Consider the following 19,999-nt stretch of genomic DNA (forward strand, 5'->3'; position numbering starts at 1 on the left):
TTAACTTCAAATTGCATCATAAATCACAACGGCAGATCTTGTGGCTACTTATCACTGAACAAAATGTCACGTATGTTCTGTTGTGATCCAGCTCTCTGACAAAACATCACTGCATACAGTGTGTTTCACGGGCTTTGTGAAAGCAATGCATCAAATCACTTCCAAAGGGAATCACAGTCCTCTCTTTAAAAAGTAACACTGATTTGCTGCAAAGCAGCACCAAATTCTACATTGCAAACTACTATCTACTAAGATATCTTCAGTGAGAAAGTTGCTACTGTTTACATGGCACAAAGTTGAAGGACAAAGTGGAGTACACCCAGAAGGTGTATCAGTTTTAAAACCAAGGACATTAGACATTTCATAAGGTGGACTCTGTATTGACATAGCTAATTCTGGGAGCAGTAATATCAGCTCTATTCAGGGCAATCATGTAAGCATCTAACTCAGCTGTGAACTCACTGCATTCTTTCTCCAAACATTTGTTTCTTGCTTCCTGCCCCCACTGCAGAGCACATGAACATTTTTGTGCACTTGCTAATAAATATGTTTTTAGATTATTTTATATGTCTTTTAGCAAGGACACAACTATATATGTATATACATATGCATATATAAAAGCAAAAAACAAACAAACAAAACCTTTAGTTCATTCTGCTAGATTAAGGTGCTTTGATTTATATTCTAAAGGTCAAGATGCTGCCTCCTTCAAACAGCAACAGCCTTGGCCTGCCAACTGCAGGATGAACATAATGAGACAGCCTTCGTTTTTTCCTGGCCTCTTGATGAATTGTTATGGGAATTGTTTCCCACAAGCCATCATACCAGTACTATCATCTAGCAAAATCTTTCCTTCATGATTGTCCTTTCTTTAGCATGACAAAAATTATGATTATATAAAATGAATGAAGAGACATAGGCTCCTTTATTAGTCAAAGTACCTTCTACATCTATTATTTGCCATCGAATACACATTTCATTTGGTAAGCAGCAGTATATCTGGTATGTTTAGCAGGAGCACATACTGACACTGCAAGACAGCTATACCTATACAAACTCTGTCTAAAACAGAGGTCTTGCTGTAATTTCTAACTAGGAAAAAAAAATAAAATAAAAAGAGCCAAAACTTAGAGGTTATTTTTCTATACACAATTTAATGAGAACAGCACTTGCCCTTTGATTTCCAGATAAAAGCAAAAAACATTAAATATATGTGGAAAAGTTGAGAGAGACCACAGAATTCAACACAGCTCCTCCCCAGCAATCAAAAAATAAATTTCAACCAAGTAGAGCCAAATATTCAGCCAAATATTTCTACTGGAAAAACCTCCTTGAGGCTACAGCTGAGTCAGGCTGCTGCTTTCAGGCTGCCTGGATGCTCCCCACCTTCCCTTCTGTACACTGAAGGCGCAGTCTAAAACACTGGAAGAATCTGTTTTGCAGGGTCCTTTTACACATCTCAAAAACGGCAAGATGAAAATCTGCCCTGCGAAGAGCTACGAGGCTGCCAGGGACAGGGAGCACCTTAGAGCATCGCCAAAGGACACACAGGGTGAGCTCTGCAACCTGGCTCCCTGCCCTTGAGCAGGGGCCATCCAAGGAGATGCACCTAGACCCTCACCCAAGTGAAAGTTTCTGAAGTTCTGCTGAACATATTGGAAAATTTCACAGCACAAGAAAAGGTTTTAAAAGTACACCACTGGATTTGAAAGAGGCTTCCTATCACAGGCAACTTCAAAGCCACAGCATGCAAAAAATTCAGCCAATTCTCCCCTCTCACTACCCACCTCTCCGAGAGGTCACACATTGTTACTAACCACGGAGAAGATTAAGAGGCTTCAGAATGGCAATTAGTACACAGGCAAGCCATTATGTTCCTTGGTAACTTAAAAGAAGCTGATTATGATCATTTATTGATGCTTTTTGCCACAGTGTTTTCCGCTGAACAACATGGGTCCTTCTCCCTCTTTTAAAATGAAAAAAAAAAAAAAAAAAAAAAAAACCTTCAGATGAAGTTCAAATTCTCAATACAAGCAAGAGCTGGACCTAGTTCAGGGGTGATGAGGCTTCAAGAAAGAGCAGCTGGGACCACTGGCAGCAGGACCCGATATAAGGAATCGGCAAAGAATAGGGAGTCATAGAGAATCAATTCGCATTAGAGACTTCTGAGAGGAAAATAAATAAATAACCAGAGGCCAAATGAAAGATTTAGCTGATCCCTAATTGAACCTATCAGGCCTGGAAATCTTATTTTACATTCAAAACCATGATTTTTTTGTGTGCTAAATCATATTGCTGAAAGCAAAATAAAATGCAGCAGCCTTTTTTTCCTCCTCACCTCTCTAGGGAAACCTGGGTTTCATTTACTCCTCCCAGTTTACAAGAAGGTTTCTCTACTGCTAATGCAGCACTACTCTTCACAAAAACAAAACAACCTGAGGACACTGAAGACTTAGAATTTATCAAGAAAGAGTTGCAGGTTGACAAAGGTGTTTTAGGATAATTGTTAATTATATTTTTTTTTCCCCTCAAAAAGCTAAAAATGAGCAAAGCTGTTTATACTAAAGCAATATTCTTCTGGATTTCAGAATTAGCTTCATGAATTCAGTCAGAAATTAATATATTTTATTGTATCTGTTTTAAGCATATCTGTAGATACAAGACATTATCACATTGACTTTTGATGTTCATATATTGCTTTACTTTCCCCAAGACCGTCTAAAAGCACAAACTAATTTTGAAAAAGCAGAGTCATATTCTATGAAAATGTTCCACAAAGGGGAATAAAAAAGCTGCAAAACCTTCAATGAGGTCCAGTTTTGTGCAATAAACACAACCATGGTTGTGTCCAACTGAAAACAAGGTCCAATAAAATTTGCCCATCTTCCTAAAAGTATGATTTTCTGTAAAGTGGAATCTGTGGTCCTGGAAACTACTATTAAGAGCACATATGTTTGAGTTTAATTACTCAGCACACTTAAAAAACAGGCCAGAGGAAATATCAAAGATACATTTATCTCTTTCAGCTGAGAAGACTCATCAGGACAAAGAGAAAAATCTTACTGGAGCAGTAGAGAGATATTAATTTCCCAGGATTTTCTAGCTGATACTGTTTTAAAATACACACAATAAAGCATGTTTACTAATTCATATAATTATTTTATATATTAATTATTGAACTGTTTTTAATGTGATCAGCCAATGAAAAGCTTCAGATCTTTTGGGGATAACTTCATTTCTGCAGAGATACATGCATTAATACAGGCTACAATAACCTGAAATTGAGAAATATGAGAAAGTTGGGAAAAGATAACAAAAAAAGCTCCACATCAATAGATGTAATGTTAAATTTAGACTCTTCTGATACAAGTAAAAGAATATTGACAAATGAGGAATGAGAATCAAAGAAACAGGAATTATTGAAATAAATATATTTTAAATAAAAAGTAATCAACAAAAAAGCCCAATACATTCCTATTTTTAAATGTGACCATTCACTAAAATATGACAACATCAGATTATCACACTGTACCGCCTGAAGAGTACACTTCTGTGCACAAAGACCAATATAAGGAGCAATTTTTATAGAATTAGGAATTAACAAGGGCATTAGTTTACAGCTGTTCCGTATTTAAAAAAAAAAAAAAAAAAAAAAAAAGAAACACCAACCACAAGCAGCTAATTCCACCCCCGCCCTATACCAAACCCCCGGAAGAATTTTTGCAACACTGCAACAGGCTCTGCAAATAACATGGAGAAAAGATAAAAAAAAAAAAAAAAAAAAAAAAAAAAAGACTGACCACACTGACACCAGAAAGTGGCATGCAAGACAGCTACATAAACCACAATCTTCCTCTTAACTGTCAAAGTCTAGTGTTGCCAACTGGAGTGTTCAACATAAATAAGGTTGCATACCTGAAATCAAATTCTCTGAGTTCACTGATCAGGTTCACAGTGTTGTGCCTCCTAAAACCTTTAAAAGCAATTGCACTAATCTGGGCCTCATGCTGCAGAGTACCCAACTTCCATCCATTCCCCTGCTTCTCTTGGGAGTCTCCTCTAGGCAGGCAGACGGCCAAGAAACTCTGTGAGGGGATGGAGAAAGGATCCATGAAGGCAGGCAATTCTGAGAAATCAAGTTATAGGTATGCAATCTTATTTTCCTCTTTTAAATTGCTCCTTCTATTGAGGCCCAGACTAGAAAGCAGCAGCAATTAACAAATAAAGGAAGGCCAGAGCAACAATTTGCAGAAAGATTCGGCAAAACTGGTGAATTTCAGGTGACTTTTCTCATTTATCTAATAAAAAGACTAAAAGAGAAGGTTAGAAGTGCCACAGGCAGGAGATTTCTTCCTAAATATCACTTTCAGTTCTGTCACAATTCAGTTTCAAAAACTATGCCTATCTACAAAAGAAAGTCTTATCAGGTCAAATAAATGGTCAAGATAGTCTACCAGCCTGTGTCAAGGGCATACGTACTAAAGTCAGAACAGTGGCCTGCAGTGAGTTCCTGAAAGGATAAATACTTAACAAATAAAATTTTCTTCCAGCTGCCAGTGATTTGCAGCTCAGATCTTGCAGCAAAGATACTAGGCATTTTTGCAATTAACAGTCCTCAAAGTATTTCTCTCCCACTAGTGTGTTCACTTTCCCTTTGAACGCAAGTAAACCTTAAAAATTCCTAACAACTCGTGACAACGTTTCATGGTTTGAACTAGTGAATTGTCCACTAGTTTTGAACCTGCTACCTGCCTAGAATATCTGGTACATGCCAGCACACAACTCTTCCTTCATCATCTTCCCTTTTTCCATGACGATTCTTCTGACAACTGTCATGTTCCAGTCATTTTTACAACACTCAAAACCCTCCATCATCTTTAAGAGCATGAGGAATCGTATTCCTCTTTGCTGTTCTTCATACAGAAGCTGCTGCATGTTTCTGATCCTCCCTGTCACCTCTCAATTTCTGCGCTGTCCTTTTGAGGGTGGGAAGGGGGGCTGCCAAGGGTATTCAAGATACAAGTGCATCAGATTCATTTTTCTTCCATTTTATCGGTTACTCTCCTCTTAATTCCTAAAAATCAATTTACTATTTACTGCTATTCAGCAAGAAGCCAGTAGTTTCCCCAGTCTGTTTAACTATAGCCTCATCTCTATTATTGAATGGTAACAGTCCTTCAGAGGACATCATTTCATACTTCAGGTTGGGGTTATGTTTACCCTCAATCACACTGTTTTGCATTTCTGGCACTGAATTTTTCCTACTATTTTATTGTCAAAAGACCTAGGCTAGAATCATTCTGCAATTCATAATTGGCCTTTGTTTTTAACTAATCCAAATAACCTGGTATTACTTGTGGTACGAATTTCCTCAGTACCAGAGGTACTGAAATATTTCTCTTCAGTGCAGGTAAGTGGATGGGTTAAGTACAACTTTTAGAGCACATAATCCTGTGGTACTCCACCACTCCCCTTTCCTCACTGTGATAACCACCTCTTTACTTGTACCTTCCATTTCTTGTCTTCTAACCAATTATTAACTTAACTGAGGACTTTATTTTTATTCCACAGCTGCTTAGTTTCTTTTAGAGTCTCTGATGAGAGACTACTGAAAATCCAAGACTGCATCTGCTGGATCTTCCCTTTAAAGAACTTTGAGAGATTAATAGTCATTATTTCTCTTTATAGAACCCAAACATATTTTTCTCCAGTATGACAAACTAATATGTGTTGCCAATAATTTAATTACATCTTCTATTAATTTATCTTTAACAGACACTGATCTTCTGCATACAAGACTCTGGAGAGGCATAATAAAATATAATGAGGACTGATTTACATGAAAATCAAAAACCGCAGGTGGGAGATGCTCAAAAGTATAGTCCTGCAAAGTAACAACGATTCCCCTAGTAGTAGGAGTCCCATGCTTACCCTACCAAATAAGTTTCATGCCAAGTTCACTGAATTTGTCATTATATTCTTTGATTTGCCATGGGATATGACAAAAATCAAGGTAGGGTCTCCTCTGTCCAACACATCACCATCAAAAACAATAGAGGAACTCAAGTTCCAACCTTATTAACACTGGTCTGCTCAGTGCAAACTCCTTCAGTTCGCGAGGAATCTGAAGCCTTTGAACGTACTCACACACTAACAGTCCAGTACGCTCCGATCCCCCAGACAGCTCATCCATGTCAACATTTAAAATGGATTAAATTCACAACTAAGGCCTCTAGTTTCAAAAAGCAGAAGGAAAAAAGAAAAAAAAAAGAAAAGAAAAAAAAAGAAAACTTAGCTTCTGGATCCCTGATATCCTAAAGATGTTCAGGCAACATCTATGTTAATAAAATAAACAAGGCTGGCTCAAGGGTTTCATTAGCGTCCCCTACTCAGCCCTACTATAGATCCAGCTTCAGATTAGTCCTGCACTGAGCAGGAGCTCAAGCCAGGTGACCTCCAAAGGCCCTACCTAAGCCATTTCCTGATTCCATTCAGCTATCAGTGCCCTTTAGTGAGGTATTGGCCTATGACAATAGTTTTGGCCTACTGGCTTTCAGGCAACATGGTTTGGGGAACTGTACTGGTAGAGAACTGGCTCTGACAGTCTAACTAGTCCATGCAATACTTTTTGAACAAGGGAAAAACAAACCTTTTTAAGTTGCTGAACCTAAACAACAAGCATCACAGTGACAAAGCTTATGTCACATGATCTTGAAAGTATCTCCAATAAGTATTAAGTGTCACCCTGTGACAAACCTGCAATTACAATCGCAGAGATTTCAACTCCCAGTCCTGTGTTCAAACTTGAAGATTACCCTGCCAACAGCAAATATTAATTCCCTGACTTTAATTTTGCAAATTAATTAAGGCACATGTAAAAAGTTTATCTTTAAGATTAACTGTTAATTAACTGTTTAAGACTAACTGTGTTTATCTTTAAGATTAACTGTTAGCTTTAGTTAACCTTTTAGCTTATTACAAAAAATTATACCCAGCAATTTTGCAAAGGAGAAAGGAAGCTGTTCTTTGATACCAATCAGCCTCTGATATGACAGAACTGATTGGGTAAAAGAGAATTACAAACAGCAACTTCTGCCCAGCTGCGTATATACTGTTTAAGTATTGGAAATAGTTTGCAGAAGTGAGAAAGATAATGTATTTCCCTTACCCCATTTTCGTTTTGTGAAATAAGCATCAGCACTAGGGTCATTGAAGTGTCTGCTCATCATAGTCTCTCCTCCAGCATGAAAATCATATGCAAACACAAGAGCTGAGAGATAGAAACATGTGACAATTACTAATTTAAACTTATTCAGAAAAAGCCTTTCAGCACAGTGGGGACCTCTACTCCTCCTCCTTCCCCCCAAAAACCAAACAAACAGATGAAAACCAAAACCCCCACACTTACAATGTTCTCCAAATGCTTTAGTGGTAAATACTTCACGTAAGGTTACTATATTTGAGTGCTGAATTTTTTTCCACATGTCAACCAACACCATGCACTTTGTGTTAACAAGACGAAAACCTGACAAAACAACAGAATCTACAGTTTAAAATGCAAGCTGGTGAGAAGCCCAACTACCGATGAGCCCATATTTAAATAGTTATACAGTGTTAATTTAAGAATCTCTCGCTCTCTTTAGCCCCCAGAAAATAAGTTCAGCAAAACTTTACACACATACTTATTAAAGCTAAAATAAAAGTTGCATTTCCATTTTAAAAATGGCAATTCAAATGTTCTCACCATGTATCCTCCGAAGGCAATATGGCAGGTCATCTTTACTATTTACAGCTTTATAGCACGACGTGATGTACCCAAAGTTGCTTGTTTTCTGTATTCGATTGGGTGGTGGCAGTGGTTCTAAGGGAAAGAGGCTGTGGTAGCTGTCCACTTCCGCAGGAACTGCTAAATTCATTTACATGCAGAAATGTATTAGATATCAATTCGCTTTGAGAAAATCATGATAGCAAGGAAGATTAAATCTACTAACAGTCAATTCTTTGCACTGTCTTTTCTATGCATGCAAAGTTAGAATTCAGCAGTTTTCCTTTAATATCAACACAGATGTTTCAATAATTGTCTTCAGAAGAACAGCTACACCCCCCATTAAAACAAACAAAAAGCCCCAGAATTTTCTCCACCATTCTCATTTGCCTTAAAAATGTGTTGTTCACAAATGACATTTTTCCAGCACAGATTCACAAATAAGCACCAGTTTCCTCACAGGCTTCCAGAATATCATTTTAGGAACCCTGTTTTCATCACAGAAAGAACAAATACGAAGAGGATTAGTTTGCGTCTTAACTGTTCTTAAGGCACAGAGAGGTAGAGGGAAGGAAAGCGAAAGAGAGGGAGGGACTGAAAGGTTTACAAATCAGATTAAGAGATTACCCCTGGGAAGAGATACACTTGTACCTCAACTACATTAGTAAATTAAACTACATTTTAGACTATAGCATTGCCATATTAAAACACAATTAAAAGTACCACACACACACACACATACACACACAAAAAGCAATCTATTTAAATAAAGATGATAGCAGTCAACTATAAATTCTCCAAAAGTCTAATAACAATGTATTGTATAGATTTCTCTCATCAGACAAGAACTAGCACAGTGTGTTCTCTGATATTGTATCAACTGATTCACTTAACTTACTTTGCTAGCTTTATATAGAAAAACAAATGCATCCTTTAAAGGAGAACCTAATACATGCAAAATAATACAGTACTTTCACAAGACTATATTCCCTTAATTTTCTTCTCCAATAATTAAAGATTATGGATCATTAAAAATTCCATAATAAATACAAAATTAGTAAGTTAATAAAGCAATAAGCAATTTCATATTTGTGAAATGCTTTGAAATCCAATATCAGGTTATCCTCGGTCCAGACTAATGATTAAATCTCTTGTAAAATTAAAAAACAGGGTTTTTTTTGTTTTGTTTTTGTTTTTGTTTTTTTTTGTAAGATGCTATTAGTATTATTGAATATTTTTCTGCGACTGTGCACATGACTATGGCTTATTTTATAAAAAACACTCTTACTTACCAGGAATATCTGCTTGATCGATCTGTGCCATAGTTATTAAGTGTCTGTTGATCAGTTCCTGAAGAACAAATTAGGTGAACTCTTGAACTTCATAGTTCAGTTATCTTTGATAAGATAACAGCATACTGTTTTTGAAAGACAGACTACTTGTACCATAACAGCTAGTTTATACAAGAGTCCCACAGGAGGAAAAAAATATATATGCATATGTTTAGTGACTGAATGCTTCTCCTAAATATGTTTTATAAATATTCTTTTTTCCAAGATATATGCAAATAGAGAAATCTTGAAAAAAATGAATTCTTGAATGCACAAACCCCTTCTCCAGAAGAAAGCAGCTGCAGGAGACACGCTACCCAATGGTAGCATGGGCAGAGGCACCTAATGCTATGACAGTGGCTTCTGTGTCAGTGGAAGCCCTTCAAAGAGCACTCAGCAACGAATACCTGCATAGACTAGGTAAATGCTGGGTACTATGTAAAGACTAGGTATAAATACTAGGTAAACGAACTCAAACACACTAAGGTATTACATACATCAAGAATAGTTAGTTGAATATTTACTTGAACAGGCAACTGTGGCATACAGCTTAGACCGCGGTCACGTATGCACTAACCTGCCCTCGGCGATACTGTCTGCCACAGGACTAGATTTTTAAAGTTCTCCATAAAGAAAATTGCCTGCGTAAATTGTGCACATTTCCACTCTTGGTGATTTTCTACTTTTCTCCAAGACATGCAGTTTCCTTTTAAATTTTCTATAATCATACCTGTCTGAGTTCATCTGCCATGAAGAAGGAAGGTGCATTTGCTTTAGGCTGCATGTAAGCAACGTGAGGTGCAGCTGGATGGTAGATGTGGTAATTTGGGAATACCTGAGAACAGAGTATTAAAAAAAAAAAAAAAAAAAAAAAAAAAAAAGTGTTTAAAACCCTTGAGGACTGGGAAAATGCAGAGACCTATTATCCTTTCAATCTGAACTACTGAACTACGCAGTCTTCAAGGCACAGCACAAGTTATGAATATACTGCCAGATGCATTACACTTTCCTCATGAGATATTCACTACTAACAACTTCAAGTGTATATGTATGCGTATTTATACATTTTAACATTTTTCTAAGTGTCTTTTTCCCATCTCGGCTGTAAACTTAAAATTTAGCATACCAGAAATGAGAATCTGAAGATAGTATTTGATGTTTTCTCTACGTACACACAGAGACACACATAAAATGCTTTCTCTACTGCTGTGGGAAAAAAACAAAACCCTTCACAGGGAAATAAAGAACACTTAAGAACACTCATATTTTCTTTAGTCTTTACATTTTGGTGATCTTAAATTATGACAACAACACAAAATGGCAAGCATTCATACAGAAGAAAGATTTTCAGAAATTCTTAAGGACTTTTCAAAACAATATTAAACCAAATCAGCATTTCAAAACTCCGCTAAGTTTTGTATCAAAAGCAAACGCACCATTCCTGCGACAGGCGCTGGCGTTGTGTCCGTATAGAAGTACGTCGTTCCACCCACCGTTTCCTTCTGGATCACCTGGCCAGCAGACGGAGGCTGAGACACAGCATTAGTGACAGAAGCAGAGGCACTAGTAGGCACCATATAGTTTGCTGGGTTAGGAGTATGACTTCTTCTTCGGGGAGCAGGAGATGTATGAGGAGTTATTTTGGGGGAATGAAGAGGAGAAGATCCTGCTGACAGCGACATTCCTTACAGAAACACAAAAAGGTATTTTTGGTCAAATGCCTGTCAAATAAAACTACTCCACAGCTTGAAAGAACAGCCTTCACTACACTCGGTTCAGAACTAAATAATGAGAGGCTTAATGACTGCTACTTCTTTTAGGCAGAGTTAAGGGATGAAATAGAAAAAAGCAAGAAGGCAACAGATACATTTTCCCCAGCTCTTCCATGGTTGATATAAAAAAGGGGGCTTGGGAACTTATGACCTACAAAAACGTGAAAGAACTGGAACGAAGTATGTGGGAGTAGTAGAAATGGGGAGACAAACCAAATGCTGCTGTGTCTAGAAGAAGAGAGTTTACTAAACTGCACAGAGATAAAATATTAATGACTGCACAATAAGTGGATGTTTGCCTAGCAGCTGCATGAACAGTTGCTTTACCACGAGTGAAGCTTGCCAAGCTATAACTCACTCAATCTATACTGCAGGTACTACCTGTTACTGTAACATAAACCTTAGCTATGAAAGCATGCTGTTAAGAGTAGGATTGGCAACGATTACAGCCCACAAATAGGCAAATGCTGTTTTAATAATTTTAAGGAAGAAATTATGTGTTTTTTGCTACCAGGAAAAAAAAATCATCCTTCAAAACAAATCAAATTTGTTACATAACGATAGGAAACTTTTCAGAATACATAATTGGTTAGATATTCCTGCTCAGATTTTCAAACTTACTTAAAGTGGTTTGATTGACTGATGTTTACAAAGTGCAATAGAGGACAGGGAACTAAACAGAAACTTCAGAGGTCTGATGTCTAATTGCAGCCCAGTGGGACCTGTACCTCACTTGAGCTTTCTGGCTGTCAAAAAACAGGTTAGTAATTTCACTCAAGAGGTGTTGTAGGCAGATATGCTCTTCACAAATGTTTAAGCATCAGGCTATGGAGCCAGCCTTCCAGGTTGTTACAGGAAAGAGGTTACTCGTCAGAAAACTCCTAGATTCACTTGAAGCAGATACTAAATATTTAGGGGATCAGATTAATACAAAGGACAGTATCTTCAGTTTAGGAGTTGCTCAATTCAGACTGAGATGCAATCAGAAATATATGAGTTGACCTGAATTCCTTCTTTAAAAGGAGTTGAGATACACGACTTTTGCAGTTTATGCTGTACAGACAGCTGAGAATTCTTCTCTGATTAAACATTCAGCTGTTACTACCCAGATACCTGATTAAGTTATTTCCTTTATTCGCTCTGCTTTGTCTTTATAAGCTGATATATGAAGGGAAAATATAGTCACACGTCAGAATTGCATAAAAGTCTTTTTATATTTGCATTTCTTCTCCAGAGTAGTCACATATCACCTACACTTATTTTTTAAGGAAAAACAAACCACAGAAGCAAATAATAATTCAAATATTATAGTTTAGTAAGTATGTAGAAACATAAAAATAAATGAAATAACAAATGGAAATCAAGCTTTTCAACATTTTAAATTCTTGGTTGTAAAAGTTAATGTTTCATCATACTTATTGGGAAATAATGCACTTTACCAGATTTTCAATGCAGAAAAAATATTCTGAAGCTATATTATTCTAATAATATTAATACAAATATCTAAGTTAATTTAGTTCCAACAATAAACATTTTTGGCACCTCTGATGCATGCTTAACACAGCACAATTATTTCATTCATGAGAAGGAAGTAGTTTTCATAAAATAAAATATAAGATCATCTTTTGCCATTCTCTTTCATTGGGCTTCTTCAATTATTTATTCTTACAGAATAGAAACATAGGCAAAATTTTTGCTTTATACTAATATATGCTTATAAAAGCACATATAAGCAATATTGCAGAATAACTGCTTGTTTATTAGTGCATTACATAATTTACTTGTTTAAATTTGAATTATATTAAATATTTTTGATTGACTGTTTATTTTTTAAAGTTTTTTTTTTCCTGAATGGAAAATAGATGTCTCCTAAAAGCCTGTTTACAAATTAGCTGCAAAACCACAGACTGTTACACAAGAATTGCTGTAGAATCATGTTTATACTACCAAAAGAAATGAAAACTTGCTTTCAGGTAAATGAGTGACTGAGCAATCATTAAATATTTCAGTTTAGATGGCAACAATTGTACAGAGAGCTTTAACGGCTAAAATTTGAAGACAGCCTGCATTAAAATGATCACAAAACTGAAGAAGCTCTCCTATAATTTGTACCTACAATATTCCAGTGACTCTCTTTATCAAAATAATGCAAAATGTGCACCAAAGCTAGCATCTTGAAACCTTATTAAAATTATTCAAAAATTCAACTGAAAATTTCTCAGAAAAATAACTACGATTAGCAACTTTTCTAGATAGAAATTTCCTATGTAAGACATTGTTTTAATTTATTCCTGTCAAAGAAAGAAATTTTGTATATACAAACCCTCAATGGCTTTTTTTTTTTTTTTGATCAATAATGCAAGTAAGAAAGAAAAAGTTAATTGTTGGAGCTGTGCACATCACTCAAATGCCATCCCAGCCTCAGCTAAATTTGAGTTTGGAAGGACCCTGAGAGTTTGATGCAGATCATCTGGTAGACACAATACAGGGGCTTCTCATTTGCCAGGGTACTTAAGCACAAGACCTGCAAGAATTTTGACTAGAGTTTATTTTTATACTACTAGAGCAACACACTAAAGATTGCAAAAAAATGCTGCTAGTGCAATGGTGGACTCCAATAGGCTGGGCAGCAAATACTTGAGGTGATAGATCCATTCAGACACCTGCACTAAATGCTGAACAGACCGAACAAACAAGTATTAGCTCTTAAAGTCCAGACAGACACAATACCAAGAAAAAAAATGTCATCTAATACTGTGAAACAGATGCACTGTTACATACTTATGGAGGCAAATAAATATGGATTCACAAACTAGAACAGCTCTACCACCTTCATTGGGTCTTTATCGCTTAGAGCTTTAGTAATATTTTATTTCATTGCAGTTAAATGTTAATAAGATTGCAGAATGGATAGAAAACCTGAAATAGGTAGCGATTAGAAATTACTGCAGGAAAGAAAACAAGACGAAGTGATTAAAAACTTTTAAACCTGTGGCATTAGAAGGCAAACATATATTCCTAGTGACTGATGTTGAAGGAAGAAGACAATACTGAATAGGGGCTGCTAACAACATGGTAAGGATGGAGCCACAGATTTAGACAAGCTAATCCCAAAAGAGAGAAAAAAAAAAAAAAAAAAAAAAAAAAAAAAAAAAGCTGCTTCAGATTGCCCTTCCTGAACCTCATCTACTAGCAAAGGCACCTTCCAATTCAATTCAATGAATCTTTATTCTCTTCATGAAGTAATCAAGTATCTTGCAAGGTGAGCCACAGGAAAAAAGGCCACTTCAGTTATTCACATTAAATTGTAAATACTTTGGTATGCATGTCTCTGGTGAAACAGAAGAAAATCCAGCATAGGGCTACTTCTGAGCTCATAATTGGACTACTATAGCTAAGCAAATAGTTCTGGACAGAGCTGGTTCTCTAATAGTTCTTTTAGATTTTTAGATAAATATCTGAGGGGAGAATGCAGGGAGGATGGGGCCAAATTCTTCTCTGTGGTGGCCAGTGACAGGACAAGGGGTAATGGGCACAAGTTGAAACACAGGAAGTTCCATCTCCATGTGAGGAAGAACTTCTTTCCTGTGAGGGTGACAGAGCCCTGGAACAGGCTGCCCAGAGAGGTTGTGGAGTCTCCTTCTCTGGAGATCTTCAAAACCCACCTGGATGCCACCCTGTGCCACGTGCTCTAGGTGTCCCTGCTGGAGCAGGGGGTTGGACTAGACGATCTCTAGAGGTCCCTTCCAACCTCAACCATTCTGGGATTCCACAAATTAGCCAAGTTGCAAATATGTAAGTTATAACCATTATCCTTCCTGGCACTAGAATAATTCTCAATTTTTATAGTATGGGGTGGGGAAGGGGAAACAGACAAACACCTTTGAAGATTGCAACTGAAAACTGTTTAACTTTGAGTTGAAATAACCTAGGGTTTTCATCTTCATAAAACAGCGATTGTAAAGGATAGTGCAGCATTATTCATATACTTCATATGCATCTTAAGATAAAGAGGACCATTTGTTTTTGAATTAATAATCTGAACTTTTTATTTTTCTACAGATACTTAGAAGTTGTACCCAGTAAGACCAACGCTGGCTATCATGCTATCACACCAACACAAAAATAACGTTTGCGGGTTTGTCATGTTAACAGTTACTGCAGTCATCTACATACAGCAGGATCTCATGCTGCTATACATGTTGTTGGTAGAGAAGATCATATTTACATATACAAATTAAACTGTCCCACTCTACTGCTACACTTTCACTCCTTGCATATTTTTAATATTTGAAGTTTTATTGTGACTGAAGAAAGCACAATGGCATACTTTGAAATCCAGCTGAGACAGTGCTCAAATATTTTATGGAATAGTGCTTCTAATAAAGCTTTATAATATATATAATACATATATTATATATATGTTTGAACTAAAAACCAAGATGTATTTTGAATCTGAGAATTCATATAGATTAGCAGAACTCAACGAAAAGCATGAAAAATAAATTCTTATCACAGATCAAACGCCCAGTTTTTTCATTCAATGAAAATTTGCAACTTAGTGAAGTAGGATTTCTTTAAGCTCATGGATAAACATGTCAGTTGGCCTACAGCACAAATGTTTTAAAAACGGGGGAATCCAATAAGTGGTCTACACACCCTTCCTTAAATCTTTGGCTATAAATTTACTCCCTACAGCCTTATCCTATGACACTAATCATAATACATTCTGAGGTCAAATATAAAGCATTTCATGTTAATATTCTTATCAATGGTGTTCTCTATTTTTGAAATATTCTAGACTACTAGATCCACTTGAAGAAATGGCTAATAATTTTTTTAATAGGTTTTCCATCGGCTCACTAGCATTATAATTTTGTATTACCTAGTTAATTAACATCTGCCTAATTGCCTAAACATATTCACAATCAGCAGTTATTTCTCCTATTCCTTAATTTTGTTTGGGATAAAGTTAAAGTCTCTCTGTCTTTCTTTTCTTGTGCCATTCTGGTATGATTGCAGTACTTCAACAGAGGGGAAAAAAAAACAAAAACAAAACCGAAACAAACAAACAAAAAAAACACCACGGATCATATTTAGCGAGTTCAGAACAAGCTCTTCACACCGCTTGGTGCTTTAGGCCAGATAAATCTCCTCAATCAAAAACTCTCATTTCCAGCTTGGGCCATGAGTTCAGAGAACTGCGTTCTCCTACTCACTGACTTCTCTTAGGCAGCCAGGAAGGCAGATGTGGCTGCCAGACAGAAGCACATCACTTAATTTTAATGGCACTGTTACTCTGAAACTGCTATGCAGACCTGTATAGCAAACCTCTGGGCACAAGTAGTGTCTGAAAATGTCACCAACTTATTCATATTCACATACAACTGCTGAATAGGAGTGTCTGCAAGAGGGGGAGTGAAGAGCTAGAAAGAGAAAGCACTAAGATGCTTCAGCATCCTCAGGAGCTGAAGAAAAATGGCTTGGGGAGGACGGACAGATCTGCTCCAAACTGTTCAGTAAGAGTCTCCTTCAGCTACCTGTTTAAGTGGCATTTTTTTTTCTCACTGTGTTTTAGTATTATATTAAAAGCTATGGAAATCTGACTGTGTGGTGAGGTAATGCCATAAAGTATTTAAGCAGAAAGGACATGTAAAAGCAGGACTAGTCTTCTTCCATGCTGTGCCATAATAGAGATATCAAGTGTGCAAAAAGTTGTCTAGTACAGTTTTTTGGTTTCATTTGTCATTTTTTCCCCAAAATTTCTACAGTACTGCTGATAAGACAATTTGAACAAGTGTATTTTCTAGGAACAGAAACAGCTACTTAAAAGATACTAGATGTCAAAATATTTTTGATTTATACCTACCATTAGTGAAATCTCCAAAATTAAAGATCCGAAAGAACTGTGTTTTTTTTTTTTTTTTCCTCCTCTCTTTCTGTTCTCAAGAGGGAAATCAAAGGATTGTATTCATCCTTTTCCTACTTTGTATCAGAGAAATTAAACTATGGAACTCTCAACAAATCATTTCTACAACATTTTCTTATTAGTTCCAAAATAATAATTGCCTCCAGTACCCTGCAAGCTACTGTAAGCAAACTTACTGTCTTGCAGATACATAACTTTTTAAATGCTTACTGAAAGTTATTCTCTGATAGAATAAGTATCATTTAACTGGAAGCCGACTTATGTTCATTTAAAAGAAAATATTTTACATACAACTACTCAATCTTTTTCATTTTGAATTCTCTTCAGCTTACTAATAACTTTGTAACAGATCCCTCCAAAAATAATTTTTAATTATGATTTCACAACACATTTATTTCTTCTTTATTCTGTTATTCAGTATGACTTAAATGAAGTTTTCCCACACATAAATATTCTTCACTTAAGAGTTTAGTCTTTCAGAAAGATGTTTAATAATTGTGTTATTTATGAAGTATCCTTAGATCTAGGAAAATACTGCAATCAACAGAGAGAGGAAAGAAATTCAGAGCACCTAGCACAGAACCTTGCTCTGAAGTACATTCACTACACTAGATACACAGGAAGAGCTAGGAAACAAGACACATTTTCTAGAGTTCAGTCTGGTGAATACTCCCCCATCCCTTCTTCTCCATAAACAATCAATAGTATTTGAACCTAGATGGTTTGACAGCTATTAATTCTAGGTCCTCTGTTTTTAATAAGTACGTCTTTCATCAATAGTGTTACTTATCCTTTCAACATATTACTTACAGATAGTAAAGAAATTGGACTGTGAAGGATCCCTCTGAGACCCCACTGGACACTTTCCAAAAGTGGATCATTTTATTGTATTCTATTTAATCCTTTTTACACTTTTCAATCCAGGTGACAAGGCTGAGAGGCATATAAACACAACAGTTTTCCAATAAGACTGAACAGCATGACATAGTACGAATTAGACACAGTACTGCATCATGATAACTTGGTCAGCAGAAGCATCAAAAGCTTTCCCAGCCTGTTCCAGCAGTTATAACACTGTGCTAGTGAAGTGCTGGCTTCATTAGTGTTGATATCGATACATGTCCCCTGTTTCTGGAAAGTCTGAAGGTTGGTTTAATTGATAGTAAATGCCAAAATCACTTAAACTCCCCAAACATTTACAATATTTGCCTTTTTTAGTCTTTTTACTGGTACACAATTTTAATTCATCACAAGAGACTATGGAGGAATATTTTCTAAAGAATCTAGGATGTGTAACATCCAGATCTGCATATCTTACAACTATTTCGGTTTTATACATAAAAAGTTCACTTGTTTCTAATATCTGTTAAGATAGGAATTCCAAAAGAGATGTGAACAGCTTGAGCTTTTTAAGCCTAAAAAAGTCTTGTGATTCGAATTTTATGACTGCATGGAAAACATTTAAATAAGTTTTAAACACAATAATCCAAAATCAGTTTTAAAAGTGAGATTACCTGATACCATACACACAGTAACAAATAATGAACACTTTGCAAGGCAAAAGATTTGGGGATTTTTTTTTATATGCTCATTAACATTGAAAATAATTGCATCTAGATTACATAACCTAGAAATAAATCAAGAGAACAGACAAGTATACTGTAATAAGAGCACATTTGCTTTAGAATGCAGTTTATTTCTGGATCACAGGTAGTTCAAATCTACTTCAGACACTACTGTAGCAAGGGCAGCACAGAGCACAGTAAATAGGTATTAAATTCAACACCTCTTTTTACCCCAAGTAGCAGGGTAAGTCAGCTTCAGTTAACCTCAGTGCTCAGGTTGAACAGATTTCATGGCCTGCTGTGTGATTTCCATACTACTGAAAAATAAAATGCAAGTTATTGCACTTTTATATTCTTGAAGAGCTTCTTAAAATTCAGAATTAATATGGGAGGTGTATAGACTTATACATGAGTAACATGATCGTTAATGCTACAGGGTTATGCTTAATGTAACTAGAAATTAAGAGAAGTCGACTGCAAAACCTTATTCTCCACTTACCTGGTGCTAGCCCAGCAGTAGCGGGACTTCCCATGGAGGGGTGGGAGAAGAGGGCTTGAGAGAAGGCAGACATATTTGACTGGGACACATTACTCATCCTGGAGGTTGATCCTCCTTTGGGAATAAACTCATTCGCAGTAGGATTTGGTGTCTGTTTAAAAACAAATGTACATTAAATGTTTATATGTGAAGATAGGGACAATACCTACTCGGTAGAAAATATTTTCTAGGAAAGCCTACTGAGGGCAAGGGGAGTAATTTTACACTATGTGCAGCTTGTTGACAAGAGCAGCAGATGCAAAAAGCTGATGTGCACAAACAAATATCTCTAGGTTGCATCTGAAAGTGTTAGTAAGCTTTCCATATGAACGGCTGAGGCAGGAACTACAAGCAGTTTACAAAAGGCTTTTCATAAGCATCTATTCCATTATATTGACATTTGGGGAATGGACTTGGTAGGGAGGAAGCCTTGTCACTGCTGCACAGGCTGTGGGCATGGGATTCTGCAGAAGTCATCTCAAACGACGTAGCAGTTTCAAAACAGCAGAAAGCATTTCTACTAGCGAAAGATCATCTCTGCTTCTATTTCAGATAAGCCTGTATGTTCCTTTATCATTTTCTTTTTTTTTTGAAAAATTGAAAAGCTTGAAAATTATGTATTCATTTTTTTTTAAGTTGCATCAAGAGTACCTCTCAAAACCGTCTAAACAAAAGATCTAAAATGAAAAGCCAGTTACAAAAACTTTGAATAGGCAAATGATGCTACTAAGATAATCCAGTATGTTTTTAAAGCAAATCATATTGGACCACTTTGGTTTTAGGCAGGTTATATTAAAAACAACTGTTAGTTAAATTACATACATTTCCACAAATATGAACAATGTAGCCTTTGTTAAATTAAGCTAGACTAGTTAAAGACTATTCCAGTTCCAGTTAACTAGACTAGTCTAGTTAGTCTCATTAAAAAAATATATATAAAACACTAACTTAGACAGTGAAGGAAATGTATTTGAAAAATACTCTTTTCCCATATTGATCTGTTTTTAATATTTTTATTTGGAAACTTCAGTCAGATATCATTAGTGTATTTCAAAGTACTAGAAAGCAAAGACGACTAGAAAAGTTGTAAAATTAGAGA

General features: G+C 36.1%; 1 protein-coding gene and 1 long non-coding RNA gene across 7 annotated transcripts in view; one reads left to right on the plus strand and one right to left on the minus strand.

Annotated features, from left to right (window-relative positions):
- The window catches only part of LOC148595140 (uncharacterized), a 249,493-nt gene extending 234,855 nt beyond the window's left edge, over positions 1-14,638 (plus strand). The window contains exon 2 of the long non-coding RNA XR_015913233.1: positions 14,582-14,638. This is a non-coding gene — a long non-coding RNA (uncharacterized LOC148595140). The remainder of the gene's footprint in view (positions 1-14,581) is intronic.
- Positions 1-19,999, minus strand: part of PAN3 (poly(A) specific ribonuclease subunit PAN3) — a 77,549-nt gene that overhangs the window by 16,721 nt on the left and 40,829 nt on the right. For 5 of the 6 annotated variants that reach the window (XM_088522226.1, XM_088522225.1, XM_088522224.1 and 2 more), the window contains 7 exons: positions 18,862-19,012; positions 10,533-10,780; positions 9,827-9,931; positions 9,058-9,115; positions 7,745-7,906; positions 7,409-7,525; positions 7,169-7,270 (listed from right to left, as the gene is read on the minus strand). In XM_088522226.1, coding sequence (XP_088378352.1) covers positions 7,169-7,270; positions 7,409-7,525; positions 7,745-7,906; positions 9,058-9,115; positions 9,827-9,931; positions 10,533-10,780; positions 18,862-19,012 — 943 coding nt within the window. The remainder of the gene's footprint in view (positions 1-7,168; positions 7,271-7,408; positions 7,526-7,744; positions 7,907-9,057; positions 9,116-9,826; positions 9,932-10,532; positions 10,781-18,861; positions 19,013-19,999) is intronic. The other variant, XM_088522223.1, reaches the window with a different exon arrangement.

This window comes from Tinamus guttatus, unplaced genomic scaffold, assembly GCF_059628265.1.
Source record: "Tinamus guttatus ecotype Peru unplaced genomic scaffold, ASM5962826v1 Tinamus_guttatus_pri_ptg000150l, whole genome shotgun sequence".
NCBI classification, from domain to species: Eukaryota; Metazoa; Chordata; class Aves; order Tinamiformes; family Tinamidae; genus Tinamus; species Tinamus guttatus.